The sequence below is a fragment of the Eschrichtius robustus genome, chromosome 1 (genome assembly GCF_028021215.1).
Source record: "Eschrichtius robustus isolate mEscRob2 chromosome 1, mEscRob2.pri, whole genome shotgun sequence".
Lineage (NCBI taxonomy): Eukaryota > Metazoa > Chordata > Mammalia > Artiodactyla > Eschrichtiidae > Eschrichtius > Eschrichtius robustus.
In genome coordinates, this window is record NC_090824.1 from 3,233,666 (window position 1) to 3,252,509 (window position 18,844).

The 18,844-nt window shown below is 53.3% G+C and overlaps 2 protein-coding genes across 8 annotated transcripts in view; one reads left to right on the forward strand and one right to left on the reverse strand.

Annotated features, from left to right (window-relative positions):
- The window catches only part of MOK (MOK protein kinase), a 57,181-nt gene extending 51,359 nt beyond the window's left edge, over positions 1–5,822 (forward strand). The window contains exon 8 of the transcript XR_011073547.1: positions 35–5,822. The gene's annotated coding sequence lies outside the window, so the exon portion shown is untranslated. The remainder of the gene's footprint in view (positions 1–34) is intronic.
- A 2,128-nt stretch (positions 5,823–7,950) lies between these two features.
- Positions 7,951–18,844, reverse strand: part of WDR20 (WD repeat domain 20) — a 54,764-nt gene continuing 43,870 nt past the window's right edge. For 4 of the 7 annotated variants that reach the window (XM_068540336.1, XM_068540326.1, XM_068540316.1 and 1 more), the window contains one exon: positions 9,832–11,752. In XM_068540336.1, the coding sequence (XP_068396437.1) occupies positions 10,475–11,752 (1,278 nt within the window). In that variant the 3' untranslated portion in view covers positions 9,832–10,474. Of the gene's footprint in view, positions 8,017–9,831; positions 11,753–18,844 lie in introns of those variants that run through there. The other 3 variants (XM_068540360.1, XM_068540352.1, XM_068540369.1) reach the window with 2 other exon arrangements.

Genomic DNA, 18,844 nt, shown 5'->3' on the forward strand with positions numbered 1-18,844 from the left:
GCAAGAAAATCTCATTTCTTATTTTTTACTGCAGCCCCAAGAGAACGATTTAAAAATGGAACCAGCTTCTTTGGGTGAGCGGCGCCGAGCCCCGTGTTCCTCTTCCGCGCTGCCCTCCACGCGGGCGACGCCTGCCTGCGGCCGGGGCCTGATGTCCGCGCGGCTCATGTGCGGCCCTGGGCTCCGTCGTCGCTCCCGCAAGACCCAGTCTGGGGTGAGAACCTCCGAGCGGGAGCGGGCTTGCTACACTACAGTCCCACCTGGAGAACTGGCCTGGTTGGGGGCTGACATTAAACCCTGCAAACAAAGCAGTTTACATTAATCCAGCAAAACACGGGGCCGCGAAGAAAGTCACAGTCACCCATCCTTTCCAGCGGTTTCACAGGAGCACAATTAGCTTTCTGTTGGTCTGGAAGCCAGGGTTTTAACAGCCCCTCCGTGTCCATCTACTTAATTCCTAACTCATCGGAATCCTGAGCCTGCCCCTCCCCCCCCGCCCCGCCTCGGGTGTCACGCTTTGGGCAGGGCCGGCCTGGGGGAGAGAATGGTCTCTCGGGGCCAGGGTTTGTTGGAGCGTCGCCGCCCAAAGGCGAGGGGCACCTCCCAGGGGGGCTGTTCACCGCCCTCCCCAAGGGCTGCAGCTCCGGGCCACAGACGGGTCCCCCCGGCTCTGAGGCCAGCTCGCCCAGTGAGGCCAGAGAGCCGCACGTCCAGTCCCCCAAGGGCCGGGGTGGCCGCCAAGGACAGAGTCTAGTGGCATTTTTTTTTTTTTTTTAAAGAAATTCACGTTCTTTTTTATTTATTTATTTATTTATTTATGACTGTGTTGAGTCTTCGTTCCTGTGCGAGGGCTTTCTCTAGTTGCGGCAAGTGGGGACCACTCTTCATCGCGGTGCGTGGGCCTCTCACCATCGCGGCCTCTCTTGTTGCGGAGCACAGGCTCCAGACGCGCAGGCTCAGTAATTGTGGCTCACGGGCCCAGTTGCTCCGTGGCATGTGGGATCTTCCCAGACCAGGGCTCGAACCCGTGTCCCCTGCATTGGCGGGCAGATTCTCAACTGCTGCGCCACCAGGGAAGCCCCTCTAGTGGCATTTTTGAAAAGGCGTTTCCTTTGCTCCCTCTGATGGGTGGCGTGATGGTGGTGCCCCTCTGGCATTAGCACCAGCCCACAGGGCCCAGCAGGTCGAGAAAGCAGGATCTAGTCGTGGGGGTGGGGAGGCTCAGGACCAAGGCTGCCACTTGGCTGCGGTGGGTCTGGGGACTCTCCGCACCAGTGAGGGGTGGTGTCTGTCCCTTCGGGCTGGCTCCTACGGAGAGGCAGGAGGCTGGCACGGATTTCTTGCAATACAGGCGTGAGCTTAGGTAACCCTGAAAGGGTTTACCTCTTGTACAGCAAAGAGCACTTACATTTCCCTGCATTTGCTGGGATGCCCGTAGTTCCAGCACAGTTTGGCATTCGTTTATTAAGAATAATTTTAAGGTTACAATATTGCAACACTGAAGCTACAAATTTTCAGTTCTGTGAACACAAAGATCCTTAAGCTGTCCCCCAGAATGCTGCACACAGGACACGCCTTTACGCAAACATGGCTGCGTTTTCACACCTGGCCTTGGGCTGACGCAGATGAGGGGTGACGATCTGAAACTGACCCTCAGCTTCGCCCACGCCCTGTTGGAGGGAAGCTGGGAAGCACGCGGTCCCGCTCCAAGTCACTTTATCTCCAGTTTCTCGCCTTAAACCTGAAATCCGTTCATCTAGGCAAGATCAGGAAGCAGGGGCGAATGGAACTTAGCAACTCACCCCTGCTCAGAATCTACAGGAGCGCTTTTCCTTGACCTCGGAGTTACTGCTGGAAAGGCACACAGCCCTGTCTGATCTCCACGGCGATGGGCAGCTTCTCACTCAAACCCCTCAAGACGGTGTGGATGGAGCCTGACAGAGGAGGTAAAGCTCTGGCCGGCCCGACGGGAGAGAGGAGCTCTTTTGGACACTGCCCATCCCGGCCCAGTCCACAGAGGGGAGGACGGTTGGTTTACCGCCTCGGTGATGAAGGGAACCTTTGGCCAAGTGAGGAGAAACGCTCCCCCCGAGTCTGAACTGAGCTGCAGTGAGGCCGCCGGGCCCGAATCCCTGTCCATCGTGGACAGTCTGGGGGGAAGAAGCCTGTGACATCACAGATGACCGCATCTGGTCTAAGGTGTCTGAAGCAAGGGGACTCTGACCTTCGCGGGTCAGCCACCGGCAAGGAGAGGGCGGCCCGGGACTAAGCTCCCCGGGGTGAGCAGAGCAAGCCCTCAGGATCTGCTCGGTGCCCAGCACGCAGGCCAGGAGCCTGTCGGGGGGGAGGCCTGACCCCTGTCCTCTTCCCAGAGATGGAATTGTTCTGCAGGACAGACACACCGTGGAGGCATCGGGGGAAACACCACTATTCAAAAGAAAATGTGAAAAGTAACCTTATTTCTGTAAGCCTGTGCTTTAGTTTAGAAGTTGCTGGGTGATGATGAGAAAGATGGAAGACACACTTGCGGGCCTCCATCGAAGACTCCAGAACACTCTTAGGGGGAAGCCTGGCTGGACGTGTTAAACTAAGGGCACAGTTTGGGGCAGGCTTTTCAGCGAGGAGGACCCGCCGCCCTCTGCCCCGCTCTGGCTGCTCGTGAGGGCAGCCTGCCCTCTGACTGCGTCCTCCCTGATGACTTTCTCGGGGAGGATCAAGCGCCTGGCCTCAGAGGCCCTGCTGGCTTCCAGCTGTCCGGGCAGCGTGGTAGCTGCTGGTCTCTCCACGTGATGCCGGACAGCTGGCAAACGAGGGCTTTACATACATCACTCAAGCAAAAGATTTCTCCAGACAAGAACCTGCTTAATGTCCTATTACCCACCCCCAGGAAGGAAGCCTATTACAGAAATAGTGGCAGCTCTTGAATCTAATATTTAATAGGTTGTTCTGTTCTCACCAGAGTTGCCATTTTATTCCTGCTAGAGATTTCATGTGAAAATTGATAAAATACCCCAGCTCTTAGTTTGGGTTTGATTATAATTTATAATACTAAGCTAACAGAATTAAACCTTGTTTCATAAAAACGTATATATAGAAAAAGTAATATTTCGGCTAAAAAACAATTTACAGCAAAGGAACATGTCTTTGTTCATGGATGCTGCCGAGATCAGAGACCCTGACGTCAAGAAAAGACCGTGAGGGTCTCAGAGGCCCTCGTCAGAGAACCGCCTCGTCCTGAAGTCCCGCTGGGCCCACGGCAGGCCTCCCCATCCGACCCCGGCTGCCATGGGCTCGTCTGTAAACGCGTGAGACTGCAGACCCTCGAGGGAGTGGTCGTGGGATGGGCATCCGGCGCTGTTCAAAGCCTGGCCAGTCGACTCTCAGGATCGCCCTCCTCACCCCAGACGAAAGTGACGTGCACGCTGGCCCCGGGACAGGCCTTGCTGCAGACTGGCAGCCTCTCGAGACGGCAGAGAAGTGCTACAGGAGGAGCTCAGCGCTGCTGCGGGGCCGAGGGCCGGACAGGTCAGCGGGGTCCGCCTCACCTGCAGGGGTGGCCCTGCGCCTGCCACAGAGCACTGAACCCTTGCGGCTCCGCTTCTAGGCAACCTGCCAGGAGCTCCCCCGGATTCTCTCACTTCCCTCGGAGACTAAGAGGTCAATATTGCGAAGTGAGGCCCTTTTAGAGATGGTACACCAACGATGAGTGCCGTCACCCGGCTAACTTCCTCAGGGCCGCTTCTAGCCGTGGATACATTCTCCTTACTTCATCCACAAGCATCCCGCCACCCACGCTGCCCAGGCCGCTGCGTAAAAGAACCACAGAAAAGCTGGACAGAGGAGCTCCCATTTCATTCCAAGGCGCGTGAGGCCCGGACTCAGCCAGGTTTAGGAAGTGGGTGCGGGCTGGGAGGGGCCCACTCCACCGGCGCGTCCTCTGGGCCCTTCTCTGAGCATCTGGACCCCTCCCTGCCCCAGACCCACTGTTCACCGTGGCCTGGGACCTTGGCTCCACTGGGCAGCTGCCCCTTTGCCAGCCCTGACCTGCCCAGTGACTGGCCACACTGGTGGTGACACATTTCCCCAAAGAGGCCACTCAACCTGGGAAAAGTCACCCAGGGAAAATGATCGTGGTGTTCTCAGACATCTGCGAAAAGGCTTTCCTAGGGCACAACCAGTCAAGGGCTCCTGCAAGAACCGTGCTGGGGAAGAGAGCCTCTCGCCCACGGCCTGCAGGCCCTCCCGCCCGGGTGACCCGCTGTGGCTCTGCCATCCTCTCTGCAGGAGGCCGGGACCTCGAGTGTCTCCTAGCTTGAGTCCCGTCACGGGGTATCCATGTGAAGGCTACCGACACCAGAGGGGGTGGGGCTGAGCACCCCTAGATGTTCTGTCCCTTTCAAGAGATCTGCTGGTCCAGAATCGACTGTTTCAAAAGGCAGCCACACGTGGGAGAATGGACTTATGTTTTCAAGGTGTACAAACTAGTTATCTTTAAAAGATCAAAATGCTGTGCATGTGTGCGTCTTTTTAGACTTCCTGTCAACCTACTAGCATTCAGGGCTTAAAATCCCCTCGAGCGCTAAGGAGGAAACGTGCAGCTTCCGTGGTAGTAAAGTCCAAGTAGGTCCCTCTGAGGGCGGAGTATCGGACCGTCTCTTCTGCTCTGGCAGCTTCGAGTCAAAGGCAAGAGCCCACACACCCTGCAGCACGGGCGGCTCAGGAGGATAGCACGGCCAGGAAGATTCTGGAGTCCACCGAGAAGGACAGGCGGCCAGGAGGGGCTTCCAGAGGCTTTGCCAGCCCCGAGCTCCAGGCCCAGGCGTCTCATGAAACAGCAGGGACGTGGCGGCTGAGTGGGAGCCCCGGGGCCTGACGAGGCCTCCGTCCCGGGCAGCTCGCCGCTGCCCCCATGAGCCCCGGGCAGAGCATGCGGGCCCAGGCCTGGAACTCTTGCCGTGAAGGTTCTTTCGGAGCCGGAGGCGCCCGGTGCTGCCGAGAGCGAGGGGCGGTCCAGAGCAGGACAGCGCACATCGCTCCTGCTTCCCGCCCCTGGAGGACCGGCTCCCACTGCCCCGCTCGCGGGGCTTGTTCTGCACCGGAGCCTTGGGGCCCGGGCGCGGGGCAGGACCACCTCCACGGCGATGACAACGCCTCCGGCAAACAGAAAATGACAAACCCTCCCCAGGAGAAAAGCTGCTACAGCGTCGCCTGCCCGCCACCTGGGAACTCAGCGCAGCCCCGGCCCGGCCACCGCAAAGTATCCGCGCGCGCTCCGCACAGAACCGGCACCAGTTCGGCTGCAAAGCCAACCCACGGTCCTTGCCCACATGGGACCTGGCTCAGAGGAAGGTCACAGAAAACAGTGAATACCTCCCATGCTCAGAACAAACATCTCACTTAGAAAGCTTCTAATTCGGAAAAACTCAGAATCAGTAATAAGAGGTAGCAAATTCCTGGGGCTATTTGTTCTATAAACATTAACAAGGCCCTTAATTTTACAGCACTTAGAAGCTTTTCTTTTTTGGTTCACTGAGATTTTTTTAAAGCTCAGATGTGAAAGTGACTACTGAAAATTTATCTACATTTACAATTCATTCACACGTTTATTTAATGTCATTATACAGAGGACGACCCCAAAGTTCTTCAGAATATCAAGTATGTAGTAAGTCTCTAGCTGTGACAGTGACAAGGGAACAGCTAAAAACCAAGGCAGTGAAACAGAAACACGATTTTCTTAAAATTATAAAGTAACAATACTGATATTAAAGCTTCATTAATTATTGCAACAGTTAAGAACTTAATTTACCAACATTTCATGTTAGGAAGGCTCTTTATGAAATTTATTCAAGTTTTCAAGAAATTAGATGAGAATGTAAAAAAGGAAACACATAGAGTTTTGATTTTCACTAAAGGTAAATATTCATACAATTTTATACAGTGTCACCTAATACAGTAACCTTTAATAAACTTAGGTATACAGAAATCAAAAATGCAGAAAAGTTTTCTTTTACATATTTAACTCGAGCGACAGCGATGTGACCATGACACAAAGTCCACGTAACAGACGCAGCAACGAATAAAAAGTCAGTACCAGTGGAACAGCTTCCCTCTCCCGGAGGGGCTTCTACATACAGGTTTGAACTTGGCTCTGAGTTTCAAAGGGAACAGCTGGATACAAGTGCCTTGCAAGCGGAGCCCTGGACTCCAGCCTCCCAGACCGCCCCTCTCACTGGCCAGCACTGGAGTGGTGGGGCTGAGCCCCCTGACTACCTGAACAGGTGACGGTCCCAAGCAGCCCAGCGCGACAGGTGTGCCAGGACAAGGAGGGGGCCTTTGCCGATTGTTCCCTGCTGTGGTGCCCGAGGCGGACATCTCCTCCGGGTCACTTATCAGGCCTACACGCGAATGCGGAGGAAGGAAACCCCAGGAGTGGACACGCCCGGCACAGCGGGACGACCCGCACAGGAGGCCAACTGCCCCCCCTCGTTCCCCTATGCGCGCGGGGGCCACGGCCGGTCACCCTGGGCCAAGCCCTCACGCACGGAACGGGACGCGGCGCGCCGTGCGTTTTTCCTGGGAAACCCATGGACGACCTCTGCTTCTAGTTCCTCCTCGGACAGACAGGTCCACAGATGTGGCCTTTGGGTTTTCAAAGGATTCCTTCCGCGGGGCTCCCCGACCCTTTGGCTCTCGCCTCACACTTTGGACTTCCTCAACCAAGAAATCAAAGCTCTCCCTCCCAAGCAGGAGGTAACGAGAACCTTGTACACGGGTGCGGACACCGATAAAGCTGCTTCACCAACTTCAGCGCAAGTTCAATACTGGACAATTTCTTAAAAATTCAGGATGTACCACAGGAAGTGGAGGAATCGGGGAGAAACGGCTGCCGGGCCACCTGCCAGCCTGGACTTGGCTGTGGAGCCCGGCGGTGGAAGAGAATACTGGGGGCACGCGTGTCACACGCCCGTAAAAACTGAGAAAGCTTCAGGGCCTTTTGTCCCTCATCGTTTCTGGATGTCTGAGACAATAATCACTGTCATAGCTTATCCCTGTATTTCCACTCCTCTATTTTTCTTTCATTAAGGCATTTATCCTTAGTCCCAAGTCAACGGCTCACAGGAGAACCCTTCAAAAATGTTAGAAGGTCCAGTCAGCACAAAAAACAAAATTAAGATTCTTTACCACTATTTAAATCAATTTAGAACCCAAAGCTACTGGTTATTTTTAAAGAGTCTGCCTACTCCCTCTTACACATTTGCCTTTAAAAGAAGGCCAGGTTTTCCAAAGGCTTCCCACCCCAGCTCTCCCAGCAGAGGAGAAACAGAGAAGGGCTGGGGCTGGGGCGGCCGGTGGGTTCAGCCTGCATCGCCCAGGTCACAACACAAACCCAGCTCTGGAATTCCCAGAAGCTTTAAGGGGCGAGCCAGGGCAGGGCAGGCAAGGAAGACCCCACAGCCTGGCTAGTGCCCTCCGAGGGGTCCTGTCGCCGCAGGCGGGCAGAGCCACCTCTTGTTGGGGGGGGAGCAGCTCGGCTCACGTGCTACCCTGAGCACTTTATTTCTCTGCTTTTCATCGACGCGTCTCAGTGCACGGTGGAAAAATCGTGCTGGGCGAGTAGGAATAACCTCTTCTGGCCAAAAGCTGTTTTATGCCAGAGGTTAGGTTAGAAAAGATATTCTCGCTCAGGATAATGTTTAAGCTAAAAAACTGAAAAGTTTCAATGAGGAAGCTCAAAATTTGGGGAGAAAACTACAAAAAAACACTCCCCAGATTTCCCTTAGTGGCCACGGTGCCTTATATACCTGCGACTGGAACCCCTCGAAGCAACCCCCCTCCTGACCCAGGTCTGCAGGAGCCGTGGCGCCCCGAAACAAATCCAAGGGAGGAGAGGAGGAGCCCGCCCGCCCCCCTCCCTCTCCTGTGCCCCCTCCCCTCAAGCTGCCGGCAACTTTAGTCCTGGTCTTGGTGAGCACCTCGCACTCTGTCCTCCTGACGGCAGGAGAAGGGCGCCGCTGGCTGTCACAGAAAGGCGGAGGCATCAGAGGGGCAGAGTGGGCGGAAGCAGCCAGGCCGAGCCAGGCCGAGCCGGGCCGGGCCAAGTGGCCCCTCCCCGGCACCTGACACCCAGCCAGGGGACCCCAGCCAGACATCAAGGATACACCAACCAGCAGAAGCTGGAAGACTGAGACTGTGACCAAGCCCCAAACCCCAAACTGCGCAGGGACCGCGGCTGTTCCATCGCGGGCGGGGCAGTGGAGGTGGGGCCCGGCTTCCATGAGCACCTTCAGAGCTTGCTTTTAAGGGGCCAGTAACGTCCTCCTCTCGCCTCTCCTGGCCCCGCTCCCATCCACAGACCGCCCCCTGGGTGAGCCGCCCCAGCAGACGCTGAAGGACAGAAGGGCCAGGAAGAGCCCCCGTCGCGCAAGCATCAGCCGCACGGCCCGCCCACGGCTCTTCTGCCCGCGCTGTGAGGAGCACGGCGCTCAGAACGGGAAGGTCACGGCGGCCCGCTGCCCCGTAAAGGGTGCTTACCTGGGATTCGGCCACTTGGGCCAAAGACAAAGTCCTGAATTTTGAAACTGCATACTCAATGCCTCAGAAGCATTTGAAACCGAATTTCTAAAACTATGCAGGTACATAAAATTGCACAGGGAGTGTCAGTTCCTGCTCTCCATCTGACAGCCTCCAAAGCGGAAACAGTCCACAAGGATGGCTGTTTTTGCCACCTCAGATCAGTTAACATTTAGGAACAAAGGACCACATCTTAAAGGCAGACAGGACATTAACATTCCCACGGGCCGTGATGCATGAACGGGGAAGGCCACCGAGGCTCTCACGTGGAGAACACTGCCACCACTGTCACAGGTCACAGAAACCAGCACACGAAGGAGCCCGGGGCACACAGAGTGAAAGGCTCCGGCCCTGACACGCGTGGAGCGCGGAGCCGGCGGGGCGCCGGCCTGGCCTTCCCGGGGGGGGGGGGGGGGGGGCGCTGTAAGAGCGCAGAGCTACTGTTGCATCAGCCAGAGGCTCGCGCGCCGCAGAGAAACTGAAGTCTTCAGGTCGGCACTTTGCTGAATCGCATTCACTACTCAAAGCAGTATAAATTATCAGTGTCTCTATATTTAATTACAAAGGCGTGCACAACAGAAAAACAAACCTAAGTGACCAAAGTAAGTTAACAGATGAGATCATTATCATCTTGACACGAAACATACGGGTCAAAGAGCCCTCTCATCCACTGTGAAAACTAGAATTTGAAAAGCAACTCCTCCCACAGCGGATAAGGATCTGAAGGAATTAAGAGTCGAGCACAGCAGCTTCCCCTGGAAGTGGAAGCAGCCATCTGGGCAGAGGGAGAGCCAGCCCTGCCCCCAGCAGCCACAGGCCCCCCGGGGCAGGCGCTGGGGTAGGGGGTGGGGTCCCTGAGACAGAGGCCGAGGGCAACCTGCACCTGCCCTTCCCCTCTGGTGGGAACACAAAACCCAAACGAGGGAAAAGTTTCAAGTTCTCTGAACCTTGGGGGCCTATCAGTCTTCTCAAAACAAAGCTGAGGAGTCTGCCTAGGGCCTACGGTCATGTGCCTTTTTAACCAAAACCCACACCAAAAAAAAAAAAAAAAGGAAAAGAAAAGAAAAGCTCCTTCCCCTTGTTGGATAAAACGTAAGCAAATCACATCCACCATAAAAGATCTCGGCTTGTGTGGCAAGAGGCACTTCTGACAACACTGCTGGCGCCCTCAGCCCGCAGTTCGCGGTAACTGTCCGGGCTCTGAGAAACGTGGGTATTTTATTTAGTGCACAGAGTCTCAATCAAAGTGCTACAAACTGCTTCTTTGAAAAAAGATGTTTATTAAACAATTTTAATTGTCATAAAATGACTAAAATGGGTTTTAAAAATTAAGGCTCTTCTCTTTCTGTGGATTGCCAGAACAATGTAAAAATAATATCAATCAACCCTGCTGAACGCTTTGTTCCTAAAGTTAAATTTCATAGATTCCTAAACATTTTATGATTAAGATAAAAAGTTGGACTATAAATGACAATTAATGGCCGTTCGTATTGAACACACACTCTGATCAGGTGTACAATGTTCTAATTGAGTAGTTAAGCAAAAATATTCCAGTTAAAGCAGAAATTTTAATTTTAGCATTTTAAAGTCATTGTTTCCCCACACTGTCATGATTTTCCTAAAATCGAAAGAGTCTAATACGGGAACGCTAACCTTGGGACTCTATATACTCCCAGGAGGGTGACTGACTTGGCTGGCAATTAGTTTGATTATATTTTTTAAACGTTCTAAGGTGAATTATCAAATGATTCAGAATTACATGGCATGCAGTATCCAAAATTATGGCTCTGATGCATTTAGATTTACATTAAGAATAAGAAGTGTCATTCACATTCATTGTACACCCCGCCCCTCCCGCAAGAAAACAATCACTACCTATTCAAGTTCTAGATCTGGCGCAGCATTAAGGATTAAAACTTACCACTTTACCAGGCCTTCCCCATGTGCAAATAAATCCCTCCTGACAAGCAGTGACGATACAGTCTTCAAGGAAAATCAATACAGTCAGCCTTTCATGCGCTATCTTTTTACAGATGAGCGGCTCTAACAAGGGAGCGTCTTCCATCCGAGGACACAGGGGCGTCCCCAAAGTTTTAGCTGGGTCCGTTTTGGTTTTAGTAACTAGGTTCAGTTTGTCACTGCTCTTGCTAGAGATGTGTCCCATGCTATGGTTTCGCTTGTGATCTTTCTCATGGTGCCTGTCCTTCCGGTCGTGTAGTGAGAGCGTCGCGAATTTGCTGACCCCGGAAGCGATGGCCCCGTCCGCGATGCTGCCCTTGCTGCCGGTGCTGGAGACGGCGGAGTGCGGGAGGCTGTTGGACCGCGGCAGGGGAGGGGGCGCCGAGTTGCCGGGGGTCGTGACGCTGTTGCCAGTGCTTCCGGCAGGAGGACTCGTGGCGTTCATGACGTTCGTGTGCGTCCTTGCTCTGGAGAGGGGCTGGTGGGGGAAAAGGATGTCTTCCGTGAGGTCCCATAAGCAGAGCTGCGTGTCCTGGCCCACGGAGCCGAACCGATACGTGACACTGACGGGGCGGCTCTCGGTCGAGTTCCGCTTGGACAGCCGGGACTGGGTACTGTTTGCTCGGTCTCTCCCAAAGTGAAGAAGGTCCTGGAAGTCCTCATCGCTGCCACTGAACTCCATAGGGTCGCTCTCTTCCACGCTAGTGGTGTAGGGGTCAAACGCCACCACGCTGACCCAGGATTTGTGCCCGTGGCCCCGCGCGATCACGCGGCAGTCTCCAAAGGACCAGACGGTCACAAGGTCGTCCTCTCCGCCCGTCACGATGTACTTGCCGTCCGGGCTCCAGCACACGCACAGCAAGCCTCCAAAGTAGCTTTTCATGGTGCCGTGCAGCTCCACCGAGTCAAAGTTGAACACCCGCAGGAAGCCGTCCTGGCTCACGCACGCCAAGAACTTGCCATCTGGGGAGAAAGCAAACTCGTTGAGGGCCCCCTCGCCCACCGTCCACTTGAGGAGAGGGTTCCTCGTGGATTTGCTCTTGCAAGTGTGCACGGCAAAGCTCTCTCCCTGCTTCAGAAGCTGGTAGTGGGGGCCTGTGGTGCCACAAGCGTGCTCCACATTATACAAGTACATGTTCCCACTTGAATGGGCTACTAGGAAAAGGCTTTCCGAACCAGGAACCCATTTGACACAGGTTACTCGTGACTTGTCTATTAGTCTCTGTGAAGACAAAGGAGAACAAGTTATCACAATGGAGAAGTTTTAAAGGTCGACTTTTCCAGCAAGAAACCTTGTCTGCTTCTCGGTGAGAAGGGACGCGTCCATCCAGGCACTCCACGCCCTATCCCGCGGTCAGGCCAGCGAAGGCATTTTGGCCCCTTGTGGAATTACCTTCTAGAACCGCACCTGGGTGTCAGGCCACTGGGTTTCACCGAGAGAGTCAATCATTCAGCAAACACTGTTGAGAGCCTAGTATGTGCCCGACAGATACTATACCAGGCGCCGGGACCCACCGGGGAGAGGGACAGCCCCGGGCACTTCGCACGTCTCACGCCAGGAGCGGCTGGGCCTGTGACTCCTGCACCTGCACAGGGTCCTCACTACGAGGCCCCCGGCAAAGTCTCGCAGTCCCCATGGCCGGGAGCCCTGGGCCCGCGGGGGCTCTCTGCACTGCATCGCCCCGCGCGCCCCGTGCTGACTACCGCTGCCTCTTCCGGCGGCTGAGGCAGGGTGGCGGGGGCGGGGGGGGGGGGGTAGTCCACGTGCAGCCGGCAGCACCCAGGGCAGCACCACCACCTCCCTGGGCTCTGCCTCGGCCCTGGTTCACTGCAACTTCCTCACTCACAGCCGCTGTCATGTGTGTATCTTTAAAAGCCATTCCTCCATCTTCTTTGGAACAAGGTGGTGTTTAAAAAAATAAACAGATGATTAACACTCAGGAGTATGTGCCTAATCACTGCCACTCTGCTCCACGCTTATTTTTGATCCACTGACCAACTGTTTCTTTAACAGGCACAGGTCAGGAGTCTTGCCTTTAACACCAAAAGAACATAAAGGCAAAAGTAGAAACCCCCAAAGGGACGACCACCCCCCGAGTACGCGTCCCTGCTTGCAGACCTTTCGTGGGGCTCACTGGCACAGCGGCTTCCACGAGGCTGCCTGGTCCCCAAATCACAGCACCAGAAACCATCTGGGAGTTCCCAAGACCCCTGAGTTCTCAGCAAGTCCTGCAGCCAGACGCTCTCCACTGCCAGCCCAGTAACCGGGTGCCTCGGGAGCCCGGCGGGCTTCGGGTGAGCTACACGCTCCCACTTCCCTCACGTACTTGGGATTCCCCGACTCGAGCCTCAGAGGGCCACGGGCCACAGGGACGGAAAGCCCACCGGGACACGGGGCCTCCTGCCTAGTCGGCCTTGCGCTGTGTGTCTGCTGTGTGTGCTGCATCTTTACAGAAAGTCACAGAAAATGAAAACACTTGGTTTCTTCAAAGAGACTAATGAACCATGCAAACTGCTGCAGAAAATTAGGCCCTGGAAGGGAGGTGGCCAACAATGGTCCCAGCCAGGGAGGAGTGGAGAGGCGTGACCCTGCCCGGCACGAGGGCCCAGGGCTAGCGGGCCGGGCAAGGGTTACTGAGCAGCAGGTGTCACTGCTGTCGCTCTGCAGTGTCACAGCCGCACTGTCACCCCCTGCCTCTTTCCTCTCCTGCCGGGTGACCCTCCTGTATAAGGCAGCTGACCTATGCTAACGCCAACAACCTGGAAGCCCAGCGCTGCTCTGTCAGGGTTTCCACGAGACCTTCACCATTTCTTCCACAGAGGTCAGAGGCACCTTACGAGGCCACGTCAGGGCTTTGGTCTTGGGGGAGCCTCCCCCCACCCACCAGACCTTGCTGTACCCACTGGGCTCAGGCTGCCCCGGCACTCCTGATCCCTTAACCGTGACTGGTCTGCTGGCCTAGTGTCCAAGGGTGGTGCCGGTTCACCGCCATCGGTGGCCTCGCTGGGCGGCTACAGAGCGACCTCAGGCTGAGGAGCCAGGCTGCGGGCCGTGCCCGGCACTGTGTGTGGCTCTCAACTCCTGCACCTCGCATTTCACCACAACCAAATCTAATCTCAATTTTCCCAACAGCTCTCCACTGTTACTCTATCACGTGTGGAAAATTTTAAGGATGGACATAAAAACTTCTAGCACTATGGTTAGGAGAAAAATTTTATTTTTGGCTTAAAAAGGCACAACGAAAATAATTCCATTAGAACTCAAAACTGGAATACTGTCAAGTAAAAACAGTATTTCCCTGCAACTGTGAGGAATGGAGATAAATAATCATAGCACCATTATTAAAATACATGTTACTGGGGTGACGAGACACATTTAAAGACTTCATGTTAAAAAGGTGCATTGAGATTGCTGTAAGTAGACACGTGGATGTAACTTATGGACAAAAACCTGAGCCCACCTTCTGTGCCCCTGCTGGGGCACCCACGTAGACATGTCACACCTCAGCACTTGGGAAGCAGGCACAGCAGCTTAAGCAACTGCAAACCAAAAAAATTAATGGACCACAGATCCAACTCTAATGTGGGAAGGGTTTCTCAGTTGTTCTACACCTTCAGTTTTCCCTACCAGATTGTGTGCTCAAGCGCAGGGAAAACGTCTGCTTCGTCTTGGGGTACGTGGCAGGCATATCAGGACACCCGTGCTAACTTCCAACCTGAGGATCTACTCTGCGGCCAGGCACTGAGCAGTGGCTCTGCACACACGCTGTTTCATCCTCAAAATAACCCCGCAACGTAAGCTTTTATTTTTTTAATAGGTAATACAGTCATAATTCATATATATTAATAAAAGTATCCAGTAGAAAGCCTCATTCACACCCCTTTCCTCCATCCCAGATCCCTTGCCCCCAGAATTACTGTCATTAGCTTCTTGTTTATCTCTGCGAGTGTCTTCCTGTGTGGACACGGCAAACACAGATACAAGTTTATCCACACTCCTTTTTTTCACTGTCTGCACCTCTGCTTTCTCATGCAGTCACACACGTGCGTCTCTCTGTACTGGTACGAAGACAGCTTCCTCATTCTTTTCTACAGCAGCAGAGTACTCAATTATATGGATATACTGTGGTTTATTTGAAAAGTCCCCCACTGAAGGACATTTGTATAGCAAAGAATAACCTGCACATATGGCAATTTTCACATGTATAAATATACCTGCAGGATAAATTCCCACTGGAATAGCTGGGTCAGGAGGTACATACATTTATAATTTTTTATAGATATTGCCAAATTACCTCCCATAGAGAATGTAACAATTTAAATTCCCACCAGCAGCGTAAGTATGACTGCCCATTTCCCCATAGGAAGGTAGGTGCTATTGCCGTGTTACCCACCGAGAAACAGGATCAGAGAGGTCCGCAAACTCGCCTGCGGTCCCTCCCGCTCACCACTCACTCACGTTTCATTCATTCCTTCTTCCATCCTTTACCGAATGTACACTATATGCCAGGCACTGACAGCACCAACAGACAGACCTCCCTTCCTGAGTGGAAGTGATGTTCAAGTGGGATGAAAAGACAGTGAAACTGACAGGATCTGATGGTAAGGAGCGCTGTGCTGTGAGCAAAAACCAACCAGGGAAAGAAGACAAAGGGCAGGAGGAGTAGAGGGATTCCAATCTCAAGCAGGAAGGCCTAGAAAGGCCTCTGTCTCTGGGATGAGGGCGCGCTGAGCAAAGAGGTAAAGGGGCAGCAAAAGAAGCGGGCTGGGCAGCGCGTCCTCACACACGGGACAACTGTGGGGGCGCTGATGGGGGAGCAAACCAAGCACTCTTCATCCTAGAGACACGGAAGGCGGTGGAGCAAGCGGGATGGACCGGGCAAGACGACACCCAGCACAGGCCCGTCAGCCCCAAAGTGGGGCTGGCACCTTCTGTGCCACCGACAAACGTCAATAAACCAGGGCGCCCCTCCCGCAGACCCCGGGCAGTGGGAGGCACGACTCCAGGGCTAGCTCGGAGTCACTGAAGTAAACTGCCCCGGGCTATCACTTGGTTTGGGTTTAGCAAAAAAGTTAGAGAACAGAAATTAAAAAACAAATACCCAGAACATCTTATTCAATAAATATAAAGAATGCAGCCCAATTTCTGCACCATAAGGGTATATTTTTGTTCCAGAAAATGTCTAATAAAAAAAGTAAGGAATCTTCGTCACTTCCCAGTGTTAACTAACAGGATTTCCCTGCTGGGCTTGAATTCTCCAGTTTCAGTGGGGCCTTGATCTGGATGAGCATACGTTTGAGTATGTTGAAAAAACACCCTTGGCCAAACCCCAGGTCCCCTGAGGAGCTCCTGAGTACAGGTGGGGCAGGGGCTGGGAGAGGCAGGGGCCTGTGCTTGGGGGCGGGCAGCCTAATCCAGGCTCAGCACACTGCAGGTGGGTCTGCGGATGTGCATGCCAACCGTTTTGGCTGGAGCACCTGAGCAGCGGCAGGAAATCAGGTCTGGAATCGTGAGCTGGGACTCGAGGACATGGAGCCCCAGGCTAAGGCGCCTGGGCTGTGACCCTGAATCCCTGTGTTGACCAATCCCACAGCCCCGAGCACTTGAAAGTGGCTGGTCCAAAGTGAGACATGCTGTGAGTGTAAATTACACACTAGATCCTGAAGACCTGAAAAATTATTGAAAGTATCTCATTCATAATTTTATATTGATTATACGTTGAAATAATGTTTGGATGTATTAGACAAAGTAATACTTTTTTTTTTTTTTTTTTGGCTGTGTTGGGTCTTCGTTGCTGTGCGCGGGCTCTGTCTAGTTGCGGCGAGCAGGGGCTGCTCTTCGTTGCTGTGCGCGGGCTTCTCATTGCAGTGGCTTCTCTTGCTGTGGAGCACAGGCTCTAGGCACGTGGGCTTCAGCAGTTACAGCGCATGGGCTCAGTAGTTGCGGCACGTGGGCTTCAGTAGCTGTGGCACGAGGGCTCAGTAGTTGTGGTGCACGGGCTTAGTTACTCCGCGGCATGTGGGATCTTCCTGGACCAGGGATTGAACCCGTGTCCCCTGCACTGGCAGGCGGATTCTTAACCACTGCGCCACCAGGGAAGTCCCAAGATAAAGTATCTTAACTTCGTCTATTTTTAAATTGATGTAATGTGGCTATTAGACATTTTAAATTGAATTTGTGGCTCACACTGTATTTCTACTGGCTGTACTGCTGCAGACAGTAGGGGCACCGAAGATTTCTGAAAAGGGAAGCGACAGAATGAAGTGAAGTCTCCCGTCAGTAGGTACAGAATGGTGCGGGTGAAGAGAGACTGGTTAGGAAGCTATGACAATTGTCCGTGGACAAACAGGTCTTAAACTTGACCAGCGGTGGTGTGGCAGGATGGACTGTTTAACAGTGGGCTAGGCTGGATGGAGTAGGAGGTGGGGTGGGGGTGAAGGAGGTGCGTGAACAGACTCCTAGGTTTTGAGCTTGAGTGACTGGGAAGGGGGGTGACAGAAAAGAGAGGAGGGGTGACTATGCTGGGGAGAAGTTCAAGGGTCCTCATCGAGTAGGCAGCTGATGCACATGACTGTGGAAGACGAGGAAATGGGCTGCGAACAGTAAGAGCCGGGTCTGTGACATCCTGAGCTCTCCAAGGCAGAAGGTGTACAAGGAAGAGAAGGAGAGTGTGAAACTCTGGAGAAAGACTACTTATAGGGAGCAGGACAAAAGTCAGGAAAGCAGAAGGAAAGCCGAGAAAACCAGCCAGAAGTCCCATGAGGAAGGAACTGACGCCGAGTGAATGTCCGACAGGCCAAGGGCTCTGCTCCCTGCATCACGCTTCCCTCCATCCCGTCACAGGGTCTCTGGGGGCGGCTCTGTGCTACAGGCCAAGAAGCGAGGCTGGAGGGGGAGCTGGGCGGGGGTCCAGGAGAAGAAAGCCCCCTGCTCCGAGGCTGAGGTGAGGCCGCCCCGGCAGGAAGGGCAAGGAGAGGAGAGCGGGGCGGGTCTCAGGGAAAGACCGGTGCTCAGGTCATCTGGCATGACCACTGAGCTTTCCATTAAAGAGGGAAATTCCACAACGCTCAAAGGCCTACTTTTAAAATCACTTCCATAAAAACCAAAACCAAAATCTGGGTATTACTATGCCAGGTCTGTACGTCAAGCCACCTACCCAGGAAGCGGGCTCCCACACCCACTTCTCTCCCTGGTAATCACCCATGGCTCCCACATTCCCCATTCTGAATGCAGAAGACACTGCCTCATTTCTAACATCAATCCAGTGAAAGTCCAACAAACACCAAAACTACCGTCCTTAATGGCATTCACAAACAAGATTTTCTAACTATACTAAACTAGTTTAGAGGAAGCAAGAATAAAAATAAATCTATAACCACATAAAGCACCACTGCTAAAATGAAGCTTTCCAAGCACATACTTTTTAATTTTCTTTTTTTCACTGCTATCAACATGATAAACAGGAAAAAATTCTTGGGGTGTTGCTGGGTATGCATTTTACAATGCAGATATTAATTTATAACAGAAGTACTAAAAACAAACAATTCCAAAACCACAGCAGCTGCTGGGAAAGCCATAATGTAGCCACAAGCAAAAACGGTGACTAAGGGCTTTGGTTCGGTAAAGGCATTTAAAGACAGCTGCTTCTTCCCTCAGGAGGTATTAGGAAAGGGTATTTCAAAGCCCTGTGAAAGAGGATCAGATGTCATTTTTATCAATGTCAAAACTTTAAGGAGTAGATCAGTAAGCGCTCATTTCCTTCCTTTGATTAAAAAAAAAGCAAAAACAAAAACAAAACTAACAAAATGCCCAGAACCACTCTCTTGTTAGAGGACTAGACAGAATATTGCCAAGCTGGGCCTCCTCTCCTCCCCACTCCTGGGGGCGCTGGGTGCAGAGGGAGCCTGCAGCCTGGGATGAAAGAGCAGACACAGCCTCAGGGAGCGGCAGGGCCAGGCGTCCACAGGGAGCCTACAACCCACCCAGCGCGCTGCCCGGGGCCGCACAACCTGCCAGAGAGGAGAAAGTCAAGAACAGGAGGTCTCATCACATGCCAGGGATCAAAGAAGCCGAAATGACACGTTCTTTCTAGATTTTACATCCACCCAATAACCAAACATACTTAAAAATCCTTTGAAGTTACTGTTCTATGGATACAACCCAGATATAATCAGAATTTTTACAAAGGCAAACAAGGCTGAGTTCATTACCACACAGAAACTGCCCCTTTATGACTCTTTGTCCCCAATACATCGTAACTGTTAGCAATGAAAAGTGGACTCCTCCCCCCTTCCGGGCGCTGACCAGGGCACC